The sequence below is a fragment of the Myotis daubentonii genome, chromosome 3, assembly GCF_963259705.1.
Source record: "Myotis daubentonii chromosome 3, mMyoDau2.1, whole genome shotgun sequence".
In the NCBI taxonomy this organism is placed as follows: Eukaryota; Metazoa; Chordata; class Mammalia; order Chiroptera; family Vespertilionidae; genus Myotis; species Myotis daubentonii.
The window spans coordinates 99879056-99901735 of record NC_081842.1 but is presented as its reverse complement, the minus strand read 5'-3'; the positions used below and the strand labels follow the sequence as shown (position 1 = coordinate 99901735).

At 38.0% G+C, this 22680-nt stretch overlaps 1 protein-coding gene across 7 annotated transcripts in view; it reads left to right on the top strand.

Annotated features, from left to right (window-relative positions):
- The window catches only part of ROBO2 (roundabout guidance receptor 2), a 690593-nt gene that overhangs the window by 639786 nt on the left and 28127 nt on the right, over positions 1 to 22680 (top strand). For all 7 annotated transcript variants that reach the window (XM_059688089.1, XM_059688088.1, XM_059688085.1 and 4 more), the window contains 2 exons: positions 789 to 945; positions 19433 to 19693. In XM_059688089.1, the coding sequence (XP_059544072.1) occupies positions 789 to 945; positions 19433 to 19693 (418 nt within the window). The remainder of the gene's footprint in view (positions 1 to 788; positions 946 to 19432; positions 19694 to 22680) is intronic.

Genomic DNA, 22680 nt, shown 5'->3' with positions numbered 1-22680 from the left:
TTTAGGAAGAAACTTCATTTACTTAATTTTGAAAGAGTGAAAAATCTGGCACTATAGAAATGATAAACTTTCTTTTATATTTTATTAACCTCCTATAATTCCACATATGGCCTATATGCCGCCATGTTACTTTCTGCTCATGTTTTGTGCATGAATTCATTTGTATTACAATAGTAGTGAAACTGATTACTGTATTTCCATTCATCTGGGAACTATGTTCACTATATGCAAAAAAAAATTGTGTTGTTCATTAGTTAAAAATTTCTATAAAACATATTATTGTGAAAAATTTACAACTTATCCTCTAGTTCAGTTGATTGATTTTAAAACTATTATTCTCCTGGATTAATTAAATTGAGTAAATTCTAATGTAAAAGTTTAGCCTGTATCCTTAGGCACTGCATTTTCCACTGAGAGAGATTACGCAAAAGAGCATTATAAACTCACTAAAATCTGACATTTGAAAAAAGTTGTTATGGCCCATTGTTTCCTCTAACAATGAAAATGTGAGGCAGCACACATGCATAAATCAATAAATGTGCTTTTCCTACTATAGCAGCCATATTTTTGTTTACTCAACTCTGTAGTTAATGCGATGGGAAAGAGACAATACCATTTTGAGTGATTTATAAAAATGTTTTCAGATTATATAATGTCATTGTTTATAGCTTTTAAACACTGAGACATACCTATTCTGGTGTTTTAAAAACATAAATACATACGCCCATCTGATGTCTTTGTTTCTTCTGATATTTGTTATGTCTGAATAAGTGCATTGTTACTTTTAGGTGGGAAAGGTGGAAAAAAGAAGAAAAATAAAAACTCATCTAAACCGCAGAAAAACAATGGATCGACTTGGGCCAATGTTCCTCTACCTCCTCCCCCTGCCCAGCCCCTTCCTGGTTCAGAGCTGGAACACTACGCAGTGGAACAGCAAGAAAATGGGTAAAAATGTTTTATAGACTAAGAGAATGCCCAGGCTTCACTCCCTTTCTATTGTGCATGTTTGTCTTTATCTTGTATGCTCTTACTGTTTTCTCTGCCCCCCTCCCCGCCTGTTCACTGCTTCTCCCCTCTTTTATTGTTTGCACCATCTATATATTTTTAGCTGATAAATACAACATAGCACATACTGAGGACCTAGAATCTTTGGCCTTCAAGTGCCTTAGATTGTCTGCAATCATGATAATGCAACCTCCATTTATAATATTGCTTGTTAGTTTGAAAGCAAGTACCCACAGCTCTGTGAACTAAAGAGCCACTCCTGAGAAGAGCTGAAAAGGGAATTACAATAACCTCCTTCATCATTCCTCACAGTTCTCTAATGACTTAATGTCTGGCCATAGCAGGGCGCCCACTGTTGAGCTCCCTCACAATGGGCTAATTGCAGGGACCTGGCCAGTGGGTAGAACTTTAATCATCAGCTTCGATGGGATCTTAGGGGCCTGAACAAGAAAAGAGGTTCAAGCCAATACACACTCTGTAACAAAACCTTTTTAAGGTAGAAATGTCCTTTGAGGGCCTTTAAATGTGGCCAGTTTCCTTATTTTCCCCTAAACATCTCACGAGAATTAGATTGTTTTCTTCTGTTACTTGTGTTAATAGATTTTAAAGCAGGAGACATCAATACACTTTATTCACTAATCTGGAAACAAATAGCAAGGCAGAAAAAAACATACTCAGTCTGGTTTTCTTTCTTAATAATGCTAACTGCTCTGTCATCTTCACAGTTTCTAAGGTCACCATTGCTTTTGAATAGAACTGAAAAATACAGAATAAAGGCAGTTTTCTTTTTTCTAACTTTTTCTTTATTTAGAAGTTTTTAGATGTAAAAATACTAATAGTAAATATTTAATTACAGTTATTTTAATAATGTCTATTTTCTGTCTTGTTTCACATAAAGTTCACATGTACATGCTTATACATTGTTTATCCATATTTTTTTTACATACCTGCTTTCTTTGAAGTCTCCAGATTAATTTTTTCTGTCACAATGTTTGTATCCAAAAAAAGACCTATTTGCCTTTTCTTCCAGTTATGTAATATGCATATTTCTGCACTTTTCTCAATATCTTTCTTTCCATCCAAAGGGCTTCATTTGCTTCTATGTAATTATAGTTCCATACACATGCATATCATTATTATTTTACTTTTAAAAAATGGGTTCACATTTGAAAAAAGAAATTAAGAGCATACCCCTTTTCTCTGACTTAAATAAATAAAACTCTGCATATGATATGCAATTCATATTGGTAATATAAATGTGTCAATGTTACATGGATCCTGGGCAAAGAAAAAGCAGAGATGCATTATTCCATGAAAAAAGATTACTATGGGGCTTAGAAATCTTCCTTTTAAAGACTGTACTCAGAAAATGGGGAAATTGAACATGTAAACTGAGAAAAGAGTGCTGTTAAACATTTATAAGCATGAAGTTCTGAATCATGAACTCAGATCACATGAAGCCTGTAGGTAATTTAGAATCTTTGTATTTTTTTCACATTAAATCTACTCTGAAAATGCATACACTATAAAAATACCTATTACAAATTGAGTAAAAATTCATTAAATAAATGATAAACTTTTCACGTTATTTTGTTGGCAAGCAATAGAGTTAGAACTATTCATTTGGTGAATGAAATAATTCACATTCGTGGAGATTTTATTTTGTAATACAAATTATTTTAAGAATAGTATGATATAAAATATAAATTTATTTTACTACTTTGGGATTTTAAATTATTTTAGTATTTAACCAGAATGCATTATATTAGAAAAAATTTTTCTAAAGATTGCTAAAAATATTTGATATTTTTAAAATTAATTAATTTTATTTTTTAGCTACCCAGCCCAGGCCAGGCAAGTTCATTTATCTTATTTTTTCTTTTCTTTTTAATTTTTATTGCTGAAAGTATTACACATGGCCCCCTTCTTTCTCCATTAACCCCTTCGAGCCTACCCCCAGTCCTCTGCCCCAGGCCTTCACCACCCTATGGTTTGTGTCCATAGGTTATGCATTTGTTTGATCTCTTCCCACCCACACAACCACCACTGCCTTTAGATAGGTACATAAATATATTTCTTAATTCTATATATTCAAAGTATTTGTGGCATTCATGTAGTTTAGTTCTAATTTACCTTTGAGTTATTTTCCATAAATACCTCATATTTCCTGAAAAAAACCACAAAAACTTATTACTCTTAACAAAAATAGTAGTTAAGTTTTAACCTATCAGTAAACTGACAGCAAAACTCAATTTCCTTGTTTTTTGGACTCAGTTTTTTGTTTTTTTTTTAAGGAATACTTGAAAGTTCTTATTTCAATTGTTTGTAATGAGAATGCATTTAAAGTCAATATGTAAAGAATACATCAAAATGAGTATATTTGGGAAGACTTTGTCTATTTCCTCTTATACTGGTTATACATTTTTTTTCCAATGTGAAAATTATAATACTGAAAGGGAAAGATGTTTGAACACTTCCTAGTTTATTTATACTCTGGAATTCATGATGTTAACATTGACTATTTTGCAGAAGAGATCTATAAAATTGTTTAAATGCCTTGATTTAAAACTTATGCAGATTTAAGGTGTTCTTGAAATTCAAACAAAAACCTTAGAACTAATCTTTTTTGTTTTTAATAGTTTTTATTTTTAACAGTCAAGGATTCTGTAATTATACTTCTTATGGTGATATATTGTTTTTGTTGTTTTAAACATATCATTATACAGAACTTGTTCAACATATTTTTTTTCAAGTACATAAAATTTGCTTGGCACTGTGTTAGAAAGAAAAGCCACAGTGATGAAAGAAACTATAAAATTAATAAGGAAGATCTTATCCCTGATCTAGGGAGCTCACAGGACTTGGGGGAGATAGAAACCAGAAACCAAACACACTCCAGCACATCATATTGTATGACAAGCCTTAGATGAGTGATGTATATCTATATATATAAAACTCTAATAAGCAAATAGACCAAATGACAGAACAACTGAACAACTGGTCGCTATGACGTGTGCTGACCACCAGGGGGCGCATGTGGAACATGGCAGGCATTGGCAGCAGCTGCAGAGGGTAGAACATGGCGAGCTTCAGCCACGGTGGGATGGTGGAGCAGGTGAGCGGGGATGCCAGACCAAGGTGGGGCGCTGGTCGCTGTCATCAGGGTGAGCCTCTGGTGGTTACTGAAAATTCTTTGCTCCTACACGCCACAGTCCCACCCGGAGTTTACACCTGGCATTGCTCACACTTACTGCCAGCGCCAGAGCCGCCACTTGCACCCATGCTGGCACCTGGCACTGGCCCCAATTATTCCTGAGGGCTTCTCCACCACTCCCTGCTCCTGAGGGGCAATTGGGGCAGCAGCTGCCACTTGCACCCACTGCTGATGCCAGCCCCAGTTGCCCCACGCTGACAGCAGATGCCCACTGCAGTGTCGCAGCCCACAGTTCCTTTCAAGGTGCACAAATTTGTGCACTGGGCCCCTAGTGCAATAATAATTTGCATGCAGAAAGTGATAGTCAAGCCTGCCAGGTAGGGCTGTTGCAATCCTATAAAAGTTGAGTTTTGAAGTGATTCTTGAATTCTTTATTTACAAATAATAGTGCCCAGAATTGGGTAATTGTTGCATGCCAGACTCTAAGTCAGAAGCAAATAGACAAAAGTGGTGAGAAATAGTCCCTAACATAAAGTAACCTGTGTGCCAGGATAGCTTGTTAACTAATGACTACAACAAGATGTTACTAATGTTGCCATTTGCTGTGTAAATGAAAAGAAAATTTTCTAGCCAAAGGCAAACATAGATATAAAATTAATGAGGAGGAATAAATAAAAAAAAAGGAATAGCACATTAGTCTTCCTTTGGTACTTTCCACTCTTCCCTTGGAAACCTCACCCTATTATAGTTAAAGTTACTTGCCTTTCCTTTATTTTTCATTATTCTTTAAGCTTACTTTCCTACTGTAGTACTTATCACATCTCATTCTAATTGCTTGTGTGTAACCTTCCACAATTGGTAGCTGCTCTATGAGGTTTGTTGAATTTGAAACATGTGTAGTGTAGGAAATATCTGAGAAGGTGTCTTGAGGACAATTCTGAAACCTTGCATGTCATGTAAGGATTCTGACTTTGGATACAGATGATGCATTGGAGGACATGAGGCTGGGGAATAATAAGTTGTCTACTGCAGCAGAATGGCCACTATCATGAAAGTAATAAGGGAATAAAATGAAGCAATGGCAGTGGGATGGAGGGACAGGGATAATTTTTGCAGATATACCTAGCTGAGCATAATCACAATCTTGAAAAGAGAGTCTCCTGTTTTATATTACAACTTTTAATATTGTTGCTAAGAATTTAGATATTATCAATTTTTCCAAGCCTTTCTTGGTCTGATCCCCTCACTACACTAAATATCAAAAATATCAAATCATTGTCCAAGTAGAAAATGTATTTAATTGTTAATTTAGTGCCATAGCAATAATGGTAAATGTTCTTTCTCATCGATATGCCTCTCTCAACTTGACAAAAATGTTTCCAACATATCCTTTTTTTTTGCTATAAATATAATATATTTTAATATAATCATATGATGCTAGGAAGAATTTAGTAGTAGTTCAATAGAAAGCATGCTCAGCTTTATTACTGCAGTTAGAGATTGGCAAGCTTCTGTGGGTGTTGAACTTTATTGTACTTTTATTAGTAATATGATATTTGTATTTGGCCTTTAACAAGTTAGTTCACAGGCAACATTGATTTGTTGTCATCCTTCTTATTTGTGAGCAAGACAGTAGTGTTTCCTCCCACTTCACAGCCAATGTCAAAGAACAAACACCTCTTCAGGAAAAGTTGCCCAAAAGAAATTTGGTTGGTAGTAAAAGCATTTTCACAGTCTTTCTGATGTTGCTGTTGAAATTTCAGCACTCAAATAGGATATATCTGTAAATGTGAAGGAAACTCTAAAAACAGAGCTACACTTTTCATAACATTTATAGAGACATCTGTTACTTTCTTGCCCTTCCTCAGAAACTGCATGAAACTTAAGTGTCCATCCTATCTAATAAAAGAGAAACATGGTAATTGGCGTACGACCGCTACCCTTCCTATTGGCTAATTGGTGTGATATGCAAATTAACTGCCAGCCAAGATGGCAGATAATTTGCATACATAGGCTCCAAGTGGCAGAGTGAAGCCTGGTGAGGACGCAGGCGCTCTGCCTCAACCCGCTGGTGGAGGGCCTCTGGGCCTGCTTGGTCAGCGCTGCCAGGGGGGATGGAGGAGCAGAGACGCAGCCCGCAGGGGGGCCGGCACCCAGCAGCCCCAAGCCCCACCTCTGCAGTGGAGTTGGGGGAGCAGAGACACAGCCCACAGGGGTCCCGGCACCCAGCCGCCCCAAGCCCTGCCTCAGTGCTGGGGTTGGGGCAGCAGAGCCACAGGCCGCAGAGGTGCCGGCACCCAGCAGCCCCAAGCCCCACCTCAGCGCTGGGGTCAGAGGAGCAGAGACACATCCTGCAGGGGGGGCAGCACCCAGTTGCCCCAAGCCCCGTGGTGGAGGAGGCTCTGGGGCTGCTGGGGCTGCTGGGGACACTGGGGCCAGAGGAGCAGAGACACAAGCCTGCAGCGGGGCCCAGCACCCAGCAGCCCCAAGCCCCGCCTTGGCGCTGGGGTTGGAGGAGCAGAGACACAGCCCTCAGGGTGACCTGCACCCAGCAGCCTCAAGCCCCACCTCGGCGCTGGGGTCAGAGGAGCACAGACACAGCCTGCAGGGGGGCCGGCACCCAGCAGCCCCTAACCCCAAGGCCGCAGAGGAGCTGGGGCCACTGGGGCTGCAGCAGAGACACAAACCGGCAGCAAACCTGTGGAAAGGGAGATCAACTATCATAACTTTATCTCCCTTTCCACAAGATGAGAAAACTGACCCTGATTATTTATTGATATGGCCCACACCTTTCTACAAGCACAGGGTATGTTATGATCACTCCCAGGAAGTGATCAGAATATGGTCAGAATACTGTTTCCAGGGAATAACGCTACTGTGGCAAATTATCTAAGAGAGGAAACAAGCTTTTGTTGGGTTTATTCTGAAGGTCAGAGAACAGACCACCCCAACATATGCCATGTTGTTATATTGACGATCTTGACCTGCAGATGCTTGAAAAACAGCAAATGCAAGGAGAGGTTTTCACTGAAGTCTCCTGCTCTGCCTAAAATCGGACCCCCCAAAAGGTCCCCTTGATGGGAAAAGTGCCATCAGCCAGTGAAGACTGACTCCTGTCACAGGACAGGAGACTAGAAGTTGACATCACATCCAAACTTCGTTACAAACTATCTCCCCCACCCCCATTCATCTTTCCTAAAAATCATGTACTCTCCTCTAAGAGGCCCACATATCCCGTCCCCTTTCCCTAGAAAGAAGGTATTTAAATCTGGATTCTAAGCCACCTTGGGAAGTTATTCATTTTTCCCTGGGATCTCCCACATATACACGAGGTACACATGTTAATGAACTTTGGTTTTTCTCTTGGTAATCTGTCTTTCATTACAAGGGCCTCCGCTAAGAACTCAGAAGGGTAGAGGAAAACTATTTTTCCTCTTCCATAATTCTATCTCGGGAAATCAAGTCCTGGGCTGAACAGTGAGTTTGGCTCAAGTGCCAAGCAGTCCCGGCTGAGAGGAGGGAAGCTTCTAGGGGGAAATCAATGATACTGGCATCAAAGTAGGACAGAGGGCACATGCATGGTTGCTGGTGGGAGTTTAAAGTGATTCAACATTTTTGGAGGATGATTTGACAAAATCGATAGAAATGTTCAAGGTACATCCAAGAGTCTTCTAGGAATCTCATCTGCTGAGATAAAGCACAAGTGCATAAGCCCTGGTCAGAACCCAGGATACTACTGCGGGCTCTCCTTCCATGATGGGAAAACCTGCTAACAACCTGCATTTTTAGGCAAAGTGGCATCTATACTAATAAAAAGGTAATATACTAATTAGACTGAACATCTTCCAGATGAGGTTCTGGATGTCCTTCCGGACAAAGCCATGGTGGCAGGGCTGAGGCAGAGGCAGTTAGAGGTGATCAGGCAGGCAGGGGAGAGAAGTTAGGAGGATCAGAATAGCAGGGGAAAGCAGTTAAGGGTATCAGACCATCAGGGGAGAGCAGTTAGAGGGATCAGGCCATCAGGGGAGAGCAGTTAGGGGGATCAGGCCAGCAGGCAGGTGAGCAGTTAGGTGCCAGCAGCCCTGAGGGGTCCCGGACTGGAGAGGGTGCAGGCCAGGCTGAGGAACTCCCCGGTCCCGTGCACGAATTAGGGGCAATCAGGCAGGCATGCTGGTGAGTGGTTAGGAGACAGCGGTCCAGGATTGTGAAAGGGATGTCCAACTGCCGGTTTAGACCCGATCCCGGCAGTCGGACATCCTGGGATCAGGCCTAAACCAGTAGTCGACATCCCCCAAAGGGTCAGAGATTGGAGAGGGTGCAGGCTGGGCTAAGGGACACTCTCCTCCCGTGCACGAATTTCGTGCACCGGGCCACTAGTTGTTCTATAATGGATTAATACAGGAATACATAGAAATGATGAACAATGGTTAGTTATCCCCATAATACGATATGCACCATGTCCCATATTTCTTTCATCTAGCCTTTTATGTTCTTACCCTAGTCTTTCACTTATTCTTTATATCTCTATTTTCCACTTCCTGCACAAACCATTGACGACATGAATCCATGGACTTTCCTCAGCTCTGCTTATGTTCTGCAGTGGACATTGTTTGCTCACTCCTATTCTAGATTACCTTTGTAGAAAAGACTTGGAACAATTGATAAAAAACACCCATTTTAGTTCAATGAAATAGCTATTGAAAGGCTTTTCAGTCATGTAATACATTGTGCATTGTGTGTGTGTGTGTGTGTGTGTGCAGAGAGAGAGGAGAGTCAAGGTCAAAGAACAATATATATATTATATAAATAATATTTATACAGATAGGTCCTATGCCTTATGGTATTTGAATACTAAAAATGAGGACAACTAATTACACTCAATGCACATGACACTCCTTCTCCCTTCTCTTATATTTTCTATGCATTTTTATTCCACATGTATGTTCCCTTTAGATTATTGAAAATAAAGATAGTTTGTTACTTATAAAGTAGGGAAATTTTAAGAGGTATTTGACTTCCTCCATTTGAAAGATTAAATATTCTATAAACATCTTCAAACATGTTCTTTCTTATTCAAATGTAGGATACCCCTAGAAATAAACTAATGTAAGCAAACAAAGTACAGAAACTAAGATTATGGGAAAATTGTGCTATTCTGTAAAAAAAAATGAAGTCAATTTTATTATAACTAGTCATGAAGTATAACAGCACACACATTCCAGACTGAAAAGGGGTAACTTCACTTAAAATTAGATTTACTACAGATATTTCTCTTTGACTTACTAATATAGCATTTAACGTCAAATAAATAAATTAAGAGAAGAATCTTTTTTTTAATTTAATTTAATTTAATTTAATTTTTTTTATTGCTTAAAGTATTATAAAGGGTATTACATATGTGTCCATTTTTCCCCCTGCCCTAGACAGTCCCCTAGCCTCCCCTATCCCCCAGTGTCTTATGTCCATTGGTTATGCTTATATGCATGCATACAAGTCCTTCGGTTGATCTCTTACCCCACTCCCTCCTGCCCTCCCACCCTCCCCGGCCTTCCCGCTGCAGTTTGACAATCTGTTTGAGGCAGCTCTGCCTCTGTATCTATTATTGTTCAAAAGTTTATAATGGTCTCTATTGTCCATGAATGAGTGAGATCATGTGGTATTTTTCCTTCATTGACTGGCTTATTTCACTTAGCATATTGCTCTCCAGTTCCATCCATGCCGTTGCAAATGGTAAGAGAAGAATCTTAACCAGCCCTGGCCAGGTGGCTCAGTTGGTTGAGGAGTTGTCCAGTACATCAAAGGTTTTGGGTTTCATTCCCAGTCAGGTCTCATATGGGTGGCAATAGATCAATTGATATTTCTCTTTCACATCAATATTTCTCTCTGTCTCTCACTTCCTCTCTCTAAATATATCCTTGGGCACCAGAACTGAGAAAGGTGCCCACATAACATCTGTATGTGAAAAGAAGCAGGGTAGCTGTCTGCCAACCAGAGACAGCTGGAAATGCAAGCATCCTCTTAAAGGGCCAATGCAAAAAAAAATCCATGTGCATATAATCACATTGGGTTCCAGCAGAGGGAGGACATAGTAGACTGTAGATGTGTGAGCAGAAGCCAGGGTTGGGGGCTCTGGGATTAGAATTCAGAAGGCAGACACCCCAGTTTCATGTGTCTAGTCCTTCCCTCCTGCTGCAGAGGTCACCTTTCTCATGCAGACAATGCTATATAGGTGGCTTTGCCTGTGGGGGAAAGACAGTTGACCCAACCTATTGAAAAGCACCTTGCCCCACTGTGTGGAGTTTCTGAGGCCCATTAAGAGATTAAGAATAACAATTAGCCTCCAGGCAGAAGCAATTGCCAAACCCTGTTGGAAAAACTCTCGATACACCTATGGATGATTGCCTGAGGGCTACTCAAGACTGAATCCAATCAGCCTGCAGGCAGAGATGGTCTCTGGAGGCTTTGAGTTTTTGCCTGCTCTAATTAGTCAGAAATAGAGTTTGACACTAGAGATTAGAGAGGCACTGCAGATCTCATAATACATACTCATAAACCCAAACAGGCAGCCAAAATGAGGAGAAAAAGAAACCCACAAATGAAAGAACAAAAAATTCTCCAGAAGAAGAAATGAATGAAATGGAGATAAGAAATTTATCTGATATAGAGTTCAGAACAATGATGGTAAAGATGCTCAACAGCATGAGAAAACATATGGTAACTATGAAAAAAGAACATTCAGGAATAAAGAATGACATAGCTCTAATAAAGAACACTTTGGAAGGAATACACAGAATATTAGAGGAAGCTGAGGATTGGATCAGTGAACTAAAAGAAAGGGTAGAAAAAAAAGCACTAAATCAGAAAACCAGAAAGAAAAAACAATTAAAAGACAGGAGGACAGCTTTAGGGAGCTGCGGGACAACAGGAAATGTAACAGTATTCACATAGTAGGTATACCAGAAGGAGAAGAAAGGGAGCAAGGGATAGAGAACATGACTGAAGAAATAATGGCAGAAACTTCTGTAACCTGGTAAAGGAAAAAGTCACACAAGCTCAGGAGGCACAGAGAAATGCAAGCAAGAAGAACCCAAACAGGCCCACACCCAGACACATCATAATTAAAATGCCAAAAATTAGAGACAAAGAGAGCATCTTAAAGGTGGCAATAGAAAAACAAATTGTTATCTATAAAGGAGCTCCCATAAAGCTGTCATCTGATTTTTCATCAGAAACTCTATAGACCAGAAGGGAATGGCATGAAGTACTCAAGATAATGTAAAGCAAGGATCTGAAACCAATATTACTCTGTAAGTGAGGCTATCATTCAAAATAGATGGTAAAATAAAGAGCTTTCCAGACAAAAAAAGGATAAAGGAGTTCATCACCACCATTCAGCATTACAAAATATGCTAAATGGACTTACATAATGAGAAGAAGAAATATAGAGAGAAACCTAGCCATACAGAATTAAAATGGCAACAAATAAGTACCTATCAATAATAACCTTAAATGTAAATGGATTAAATGCTTTAATCAAAAGATATATGGTAGCTGAATGGATATAAAAACATGACCAAACTATATGCTGTCTATAAGAGACCCACCTCAGAACTAAAGACTCACACAGGGTGAGAGTGAAAGGATAGAGAAAAATGTTCCATGAAAATGGAATTGAAAAGAAAGCTGGGGTATCAATACTCATATCTGATAAAATAGACTTCAAAATGAAGGCCATCACAAGAGACAAAAAAGGTCACTACATAATACTACAAAGGTTGATCCAACAAAAGAATATAACTCTGATAAACATATATGCACTCATTATAGGAGCACCTAAATATTTATTTTAAAAAGTTCTAGAGGACTTTAAGGGAGAGACTAACAACAATACAGTCATAATAGTGGACTTTAACATCCCATTGACTTCACTATATAGATCTTCCAGACAAGAACTTAACAAGGAAACAGTTACTCTAAAGGGCACACCATATCAGATGAATTTAATTGACATTTATAAAAATTTTCACTCCAAAGCTGCAGAATATACATTCTTCTCAAGTGCATATGGGTTATTCACAAAGATAGGCCACATGTTAGGAAACAAAACAAGTCTCCACAAGTTCAAGAAGACTGAAATCATATCAAGCATCTTGTGCAATCAGAGTGGAATGAAATTAGAAATCAACTGCAGTAAATACACTCCAAAACATTTAAACATATAGAGGCTATATAGCATGTTATTAAACAATGAATGGGTTACCAATGAGATCAATAAATAAACCAAAAACTCCCTGGAAGCAAATGAAACTGAACACAAAACAACCAAAAATCTACTGGACACAACAAAAGCAGTCCTGAGATGGATGTTCAAAGTACTATAGGCCTACTTCCCAAAACAAGAAAAATTAATAATACTTTCTATAACCTACAAGTTAAAGAATTAGCCAGACTCATTAGGAAACAAAGAGAGAGGACACAAAAAATAAAATTAGAAATGAAAGTGAAGTCACCACTGATTCTATAAAAATACAAATTATTTAAGAAAATACTATGAACAACTATATGCCAATAAAATGGACAATGTGGATGAAATGAACAAACTCCTGGAAAAATACAACCTCTCCAAACTGAATCAGAAAGAATCAGAAAACCTGTACAGGCCAAAAAGTCCAAGAGGAAGGAACACTTCCAATCTTTTTTTACAAGGCCAGCATTATCCTAATTCCAAAACCAGATAAATATATGACAAAGAAAGAGAATTACAAGCCAATATCCCCGATGAACAAAGATGCTAAAATCCCCAACAAAATATTAGCAAATCAGATATAGCAATATATGAACAAGTGGGGTTTATTCCAGGGATGCAAGAATGATACAAAATTTGCAAGTCAATAAATGTGATATATCACATAAATAAAGTCACATGATCATATCAATAGGCACAGAGAAAGCATTTGACAAAATCCAATATAGATTTTTGATATAAACTCTCAGCAAAGTAGGAAGAGAAGAAGCATAGCTCAACATGATAAAAGCCATATATGACAAACCTACAGCAAACATTATACTCAATGGGCAAAAACTATCACCATTTCCCCTAAGAACAGAAACAAGATAGGGATGTCTGCTTTCACCACTCTGATTCAACATAGTACTGAAAGTTCTAGCCACAGCTGTCAGATAAGAAGAAGAAATAAAAGGCATCCAAATTGGAAAGGAGGAAGTAAAATTGTCATTATTTGAAGATGACATAATATTGTACATAGAAAACCTTAAAGACTACACCAAAAAATTACTAGATTTAATAAATGAATTTGGCAACGTAGCAGGATACAAATCAACATCTGAAAATCGATGGCATTTTTATACACCAATAATGAATTATCGGAAAGAGAAACTAAACAAACAATCCCATTTACCATTGTAAATAAATTAAGATATTTAGTAATAAATTTAACAAAGGAAGTAAAATACTTTTACTCAGAAAACTACAAGATGTTGAAAAAAAAAGATAGAGGAAGATATAAACAAATGGAAAAATATATCATGTTCATGGATTGATAGAATAATATCTTTAAAATGCCCACACTCCCTAAGGCAATCTACAGATTCAATGCACTCCCTATTAAGACATAAACAGCATATTTCACAGATCTAGAATAAATATTCAAAAAATGTATGTGGAACAAAAAAAGACCCAGAAAAGCTGCAGAAATCTTGAGAAAGAAGAACAAAGTCAGAAGAATCAAAATTCCAGATATCAAGTTATTCTACAAAGCCACCATATTCAATACAGCCTGGTACTGGCACAAGAACATTCATAGAGATCAATGGAACAGAACAGAGACTCCAGAAATAGATCCAAACCATTATGCTCAATTAATATTTGACAAAGGAGGCAAGAGCATACAATAGAGTCAAGACAGTGTCTTCAATAAATGGTGTTGGGAAAATTGGACAGATACATTAAAAAAAAGAACAGAAAAGAGAAGAAACCAGACCACCAACTTCACCATACACAGAATAAACTCAAATTGGATAAAAGACTTAAGTGTAAGTTATGAAACCATAAAAATCCTAGAAGAAACCATAGATAGCAAATCTCAGACATCTCTCATAGCAATATGTTTATGGATACATCTCCTAGGGCAGAGGAAACTAAAGAGAAAATAAACAAATTGGACTACATCAAAATGAAAAACTTTGCACAACAAAAGAAACCATAAACAAAATGAAAAGGGAGCCCACTGTATGGGAGAACACATTTGGCAATGATACATCTGATAAAGGGTTAATATCCAAAATATATAAAGAACTCCTACAAATCAACAAAAGAAAGACAAGCAATCCAATTAAAAATGGGCAAAAGACCTAAATAGACACTTCTCCAAAGTGGACATACGGATGGCCATGAGACATGAAAAAATGCTCAAAGTCACTGATCATCAGAGAGATGCAAACTAAAATGACAATGTGGTATCACCTCACTTCTGTCAGAATGGCTAGCATCAACAAATCAACAAATGGCAAGTGCTGGTGAGGATGTGGAGAAAAGGGAACTCTAGTACACTGCTGGTGGGAATGCAGACTGGTGCAGCCATTATGGAAAACAGTATGCAGTTTCCTCAAAATATCAAATATGGAACTGCCATTTGACCCAATGATCACACTTCTAGACATATATACTAAGAAACCTGGAACACCAATCAGAAAGAATGTATGCACCCCTATGTTCATAGCAGCACAATTTACAATAGCTAAGATCTGTAAATAGCCCAAGTGCCCATCAGCTGATGAGTGAATTAAAAAAGCTGTGGAACATTTACACCATGGAATACTCTGCAGCAGTAAAAAAGAAAAAAATCTCTTACCCTTTAAGACAGCATGGAGAAACCTAGAGAGTATCATGCTGAGTGAAATAAATCAGTCAGAGAAAGACAAGTATCACATAATCTCACTTGTATGTGGGATCTAATTAACAAATTGAACTGATGAACAGAGCGGATCCAGAGACATGGAAACATGGAACAGAATGCAGAATCTCGGAGGGAAGTTGGGGGAGTATGGATGTGTGCGAAGTGATCAACCAAAGACCTTGTATGCATATATGCATAACCTTTGGACACAGACAATAGGGTGGTGAAGGCCTGGGGCAAGGGGTAGAGGCAGGCTAAAGGAGGTCAATGGGGGAAATTGGGGACATATGTAATACTTTCAATAATAAAGATTTAAAAGAATAATAATAATAAACATATCCTTGGGTGGGGATTAAGAAAAACTGAAGAAAATAAAATAAACCTAAGCATTTTTATTTTTTTATTTTTTGCTACATTTTTAATTCTCATGCCAGGATATGTTTTTATTGATTATATATATAGAGAGAAACATCAATGAAAGAGAGTATCATTCATTGGTTGCCGCCTATAAACACCACTACCAGGATCATACCTGCCACCCAAGCACATTTCCTGAGAAAGAATTGAACAAATAACCTTTTTGGTGTTCAGGATGATGTTCCAATCAACTGAGCTACCCACCCAGGGTCTAAGCATTTTTATTAATGAAGCAATTTATGTATTTTTTAAATTAATAAATATGCTTATCACCTACTATTAACATGTGAAAGGTTAAATAATAAAATATGTTAGACAATTAAAGAATCCAAATTTCAAAAGGGGCCCTCGTGGTTTGGCTCAGTGGATAGAGTGTGGGCCTGGGAACTGAATGGTCCTGGATTGAATTTTGGTCAATGGCATGTACCTTCATTGCAGGCTCCTGGCCCTGGTCTGTGACTTGTGGGAAGCAACCTGTCTCTCTCTCTCCCTTCTACTCTTTGTAAAAATCAATGAAAAAAAATATCCTCGAGTGAGGAATAACAATAAATAATGATGGAATAAGACACTATATAATCAATTTTCAGGGAAATGTGCAAAAATATCAGTGCAAGTTTAAAAGAGTAATGTATCAGTGCTTGTTGGCCACATGAAGGCAATATTTATAAAATATACAGGATTTAACCTATAGCTTAAAGGATTTTTAAGATTAGGATAAGTGAAATAGGAAGAGTGCAGTTTATTTGAAATAAGATGAATTCTTTAAACACTGCACCAGAATGGAAAAGTACAAATAAAAGAAAGAAAAAAAAACAAACAAATTCATTTTAAGCAGATTTCTGTTGAGAAACTTAAAAAAATATCGTCTGAAAGGTAGTTTGAGACTTAGACATTTAACAGACAGAAGGGTGAACAGTATCAAATATTTTATTCAAACAATTCTAATGTTTCCATAGACCAATTTTTAAATAGAGTACAGGATTGATTAAAGATTGAAAAAAAAATACAAGCGAGAAATCCAAATGAACAGTGGGTTAGAGACTTTTTACTCAACAGAAGATTTTCTTCAAATGAAATCTGATTTCCAACATGTAAAACAGGAGAAATGACATTGTTTTAGAGCAATAGACTTCCTCAGTCAGGTTGGTATTTATGTAGACAAGTAATGGCAATACAACTTTAACCAATGGTATTTCCTAATATATGAAAAAGTTTTAGTAACATATTAAAGTGTGCTTGTTTATACTAAATTATAGATGATATTTCTAAACAGATATTCCAATCAGGGCTTCTGAAACAAGGTCTTCAGGTTGCAACACATTGAGATAAAAGATTATTTAGGTAGCTTTAACAAGAGAGGAAAATTGAACAGCCAAAGATAATATCATTCCCTGTATAAGACCTCTCAGTAACTATCCATCACCCACAGGCAGAATTCCAAACTCCTTGTCAGAGCTGATGAGGCCCTCTGTGATCTGGCACGTCCTTGCTCCCTTCTCCTGCTCTTCTGGGGCCAACCTTCCTCATTTGCCAGCTCTTTCCAGCCAGAGAACTATTTGAGTTCTCCAAATATTTTATCTTTTCTCCTTCTCCAGACATGTAGTACTTAGAATACCCTCTTTCCATTGGTCAGCAGATCGCTGCCAAGCTTAGGACTAGTTCTAGCCTCCCTGTTCTCTGTTCCTACAGTATTTGATATTGTTGATTATTTGCTTAATATTGGTCTTCCCATTGGGTTCATGCTCTGTGAAAAAATACTGTCACCTGACACATGATTGTTGAATGAAAGGATGATAAATTCAGGTGTTGCTGTTTTTCAATAGACTTTATTTTGTTAGATCGGTTTTAGGTTAACAGTAAAATTGAACAAAAAACACAGATTTTCTGCCCTGACTCCCATGCATAGCCTCTGCTACCATCACATCTCCCACCAAAGTGGAACCTTTTTTGAAGTGATGAACCTACCTTGACACATCATAATCACCCAAAGTCCATGGCTCTTGGTGTTGCTTATTCTGTGGTTTTGAGCAAATGTATAATGACATCTATTCATTATTATGGTATCATACAGAGAGTTTCACTGTCCTAAAATTCCTGTGCTCTGCTGTTCATCTCTTCTTCCCCTTAACTTCTGGCTGCCACTGAACTTGCTGTTTCCACAGTACTGTTTTTTCCAGAATGTGTGCTGTAGTTGGAATCATAGTATGTAGCCTGTTCAGAATTGCTTCTTTCACTTAGTAATATACATGACTTGATGAATAAGGCTGCTATAAAAACCTATATGCAGGTGTGTGTGTGTGTGTGTGTGTGTGTGTGTGTGTTTCATGAATTCAGTTTTAAACAGGATAAGTGAAAAGACACTCAAGTAAAAATATTCAAAAATCTTCTGGACATTTTCAAGTTAGCATTTGTAAGAGAGATAAAAACTAGATAGATATCTACATTTGTAGTATTCATCCTTTTTTCAAGTTCTTTAATGAAAACTGTCCATATGCTATTTATTGTACTTAGTGCTGGAAATGCAGAGTTCAGAATTACAGAGTTCTTTAGTTTAAGGATCTCACAGAATCTTGGGGGGAAAAGAGACATGATACAAAATAAGTATGAGGGAGTTATGATCCACTCCATTGATGGAGCAGAGAAAGCTTCACAAAACTAGCAGCACTTGAATTGAACCTTGAAGAAGCACCTGGAGGTTACAGGCAGATGATTTGAGCATAGTCATATACAAATTTATACTACAGAAAGGTGCAGTGTAGGCTGGTGTTGTGGAAATAAAATATAAAGATAGGTTGATCAGCTGGAGAATTGTTTTTATGTCCTGCTAATGAGTTTGAACTTTTTTCGCATATTAGCCATAATCGCCGAGTGATTGAAGCATAGGTGTGATGTGAATGAAGATTTTAGAAATATAATCTGTTTGCCTGTATGGAGGACAGTACAGAACACATAAATATGACACCCCAAGAGACTAGGAAAGCCAATGGGACAGTTCACATATAAAGGAGACTGATCTGAGATGTGGAAGTAGTAGTCAAGTGTGAGAGAAAGATTTGGAAAGTATTTAAAAAGTTGAATTCATAGGAAAATTACACCTTGTATTGCTTATCTTATGCTTATACCTCTTTTTAAAAGTTCATTAAGATCTATTTGATTTATGAAAATAATGGTACTACAAAGGAAGTGTAAATAGATTTACTACTGATTTTGTGTAACAAGGAAAACTTTTAGAATTAATTTTCTATATTCCCTAACCAGAGTCCTCAAAAAATGCTGTTTCAAAAAAATGTTATTTTTCTTTTTTAATGTACATTTGATAGGACTAGGTTTCTGTTTTATAGTTTTTAGATGTCAAATATAAGGAGACATGCATTTCTGCAAAAAAAAAAATGAGACTTAAAAGAATCAAAGGGCTATTGAATAGTTTTGTAGCACAATGTCCTAATGATTAACATGTGATATGTAATCAAAGGTTGGGATAGATCTGAATAAAAGTAAATAAATTTCTCAAGCACTTCTCAGATGATCAATATTGGTGTATTCTCTGGGAACATGAGGATGTACAGAAGTGGTTAAATCTACAAGCATTAACTAATTAATTGTCTTTAATTAGCAATTTGGTTTTTCCACATGAGTAACTTTGTTGGAAAGTTATTGCCTTTTGTAACTGCAGGGTAACAATTCGGTAATAAGATCCTTTAAGAATAAGTTGAGATATGGAGGTAATCGATGTAATTATGATTAGAAATTGAGGCAACAGCCAGGTGATTTACTATGGTAGCATAGATAACCTGAAAGCAGGCGGAAATAAACTGAGAGAACAGTTCAGATACTATTGTTGCCATTGTGGTTGTTGCTTATTGCCAGAATCATTGTGTGTGTGCGCGCGCCCGCGCGTGCGTGTATATGCAAATGTGTTCTTTTTCTCTTTTCATTTCAGCTATGACAGTGATAGCTGGTGCCCACCATTACCAGTACAAACATACTTGCATCAAGGCATGGAAGATGAACTGGAAGAAGACGATGACCGTGTCCCAACACCTCCTGTCCGAGGAGTGGCTTCGTCTCCTGCTATTTCCTTCGGGCAGCAATCCACCGCAACGCTCACTCCATCCCCACGGGAAGAGATGCAACCCATGCTGCAAGCTCACTTGGACGAGCTGACACGGGCCTATCAGTTTGACATAGCAAAGCAAGCATGGTAAATATCATCAGCAGGTCAGGGGGACCTGGCTTTCAAAACATGGAGAGAGGAAATGTGATTTCCTATTAAATTCACAAGAGGTTTTCATGGAACTATACTGCTGAGGCTAGAAATGCTTTTGTACAACTTTTCAAATCATCTAGATAAGGAAATTGACTGAGGAAACATTAGATAATTTGACCAAAGTTTCATAACTAGTTAGAATGAATCGGAGCAAGAAGTTAGATCTGTTGAATTTCAGGTGAAGGTGCTTTTGGCTACACCAGAGTCTTTTCTAATTTATAGTTTAAATTTCATTAGCTTATCCTTAAGCTCACTTCCAATACTATAATAAAAGACTCCTTTCTAGATTATTTAAGGTGCCTATAATTAATTCTGTATGTGGTTGTGAATATATAAATGTAAGCTTCTGCAAATCACATATGGTCAGTGTCAGTTATTTAAGACCTTCTTTGGGGTGAATTAAAAGAGACAGGAAAAATTACAATATTAGTAACAGTAAGTGAATTAAAAAAAAAACAGAATAATTACAACTCCAAAATTGTTTTATTTCTAATAAATCTATAAACTTGCATAAGGTATAAATGGAAATCTACTTAGATGCCCTGTGAAAATATGACAGGAATACAAGTGGACCAATCCTCATTATTTTGTGCAGTTATTGTTTTCATTTGCCCTCTCTTCTCAGCTTTTAAAGTGATATCTTAATAATATACCTTTGATTATCTTCTGTTAATTTATACCATGTGCTTGAAATTAGAGGAAATTTTTATGGCAGATCATTTGTTTCTTTTTCCTAGTCCTGGCTACCGAAATAAGTTGATAAAAGGATAAATCTTATTCACAGTATTAATGAACTTTTTTTTAAATACAACTAAATACACAAAGATACACTAAAACCAGGAATATCACTTAAAGCTTATTACAAACATAAGGTCTTTTCTTAGAAATAGAGATTCTTGAACTTTCACAATTCTCAGATTTTTTTCAAAATTTAAAACAATCTACTTTTAAACACTGGTATAGTACATCAGACTGCTTTATAAAATAACACTTTTTCAGGTGAAGCCGGAAAATTTCCTTCAAGTGAACTTATGAAGCTGTGCAGTTTAGTTACTTAGCACAGATTCCAGCTCAGGGTTCTCAAATATGCCTAAATTTGAGAATCACCTGGACAGCCTTAAACTGTGTTGATACCCAGGCCCTGCTCTGGAGAGTCTCATGGCTTGGTGTGGTATCTGACTGAGGGTAGCCAGGTTGGGGCCACCACCACTCATGAGCTGTGTGACACTGTGCTTCAGTTCACTAGAAACCCCACAAACTCACAGGAAGCTGTTACACTCAGTTCAGTGAATCATTATGAAAAGATACAGATTAAAGTCAGCCAGGAAAAGAGATGCATGGGGCAGAATCCAGACAGCTCCAAAGACACGCTCCCAGTTGTCCTCTCCCAGCGGCCCTGGGAGCGTTGCCCACCAGGGAAGCTCACTCGAGCCCTGAGGTTCAGAATCTTTATCGGGGCTGTCACACAGACATGGAGGACTACCTGCATGGCTGACCTCGATCTCCAGCCCTTCCAGAAGGCAAGCTGATACCTTGTGACTCAAGGGTCCCACCATTAGTCTCAATGCTAGACTTTCTGGAGGAGCTGAAGGCCTCCAAAAACACACACAACAACAACCAAAGACATTTTTATCAGACAGAACGTTCTAGAGCTTAGAGATTACCTTCCCGGAGCGCAGGGCAAAGGCCTGACGTCTCCGTAGGCAAGGAAAAGCTTATTACTGTGCATCATAGTTTTGTAGGAATTAAATGAGTTTGCACTTGTGTGGTTCTGGTAAAGAAACTAGCTATATGACAGCTGATTTTATTCAAATGGGCTTGGGTTTCCACCTGAATTGTTCACTGCTATCTTCTACGCTTAGAGGAGGGCCCACTTAGTGCATGCTCCACAGACATTTCCTAAACGAGTTCACCTCCACCTGCTCCAAGTGCCCATAGAGCAGACCCTGCTTTCCCAGTATGTTTCTCTTCTGTCCAGCAATCCCAGAATGTCCTTGCTGACCCCCATGCAGGGATAGGAGACACAAGGACATAAGACCTTGCCCTTCTGGAATGGAAATGCCTCTCGTCTGGGCTGCACATCAACATCACAGGAACAACATGTACAAAATAGTCACTCCCAGGCCTAAACTCCAGGGAGTCTGTTCACATTGACCCTGAACTGCTCAGCATAGTGCCTGCCACGACGGGATATTTATAACGTGTGGACCCTCTTTCTGCATTTCAGTACATCTCCGAATTCTGCCAAACTCAAAGTACAATTTCACCCCTTAATGTAGCTCTGGCCCATCAAGAGGTGTCAGCAGTGATGTAGGACGAGTGTGTTGGACTGTCTGGTCCTCCCCAGGAGCCAAGTGTCCACCCTTAAGGAGAAGGAATTGTGCATATAAATGGCATCTTATATGCACTTGCTCCTGACTGGGCTCACTTCTTCCTTGAATTACAAACAGGATTCGAGGCCACACTTCCAGGAAGGTGTAATCGTCCACACTCAAGGCTTACTGTAGAAATAGTTAGGGAACCACCTGACTTTTCAAAGAAGGCTTTGTTATGAATTTCAAACAACAATGTGGGACCTCACATTCCCGGTCTGTTAAATTAAAGATGTGGGCCTCATGATATACAGGTGGCTACCAGAGCTAACATATTAGGTTTGCTTTTTAAACTGAAAGATCTAGATTCTAGAATCTTGTTAACATTGGAGTTGGCTACAAATTTAAGAATGCAGTTTCAAAAGGAATAGTAAGCAATGAAATATTTCCCTCAAAATGCAAATATTGAATAAAATGATCTTACATCTTTAAATAAAAAAAACTAACAGCAAAAATGCATAGCACTTGTTTTATATCTCCTTATATAGCAGATGTCTTTTAAATACTTTGTATAAAAAAAGACAATGTGTCCAAGCCTGCAGTATATTC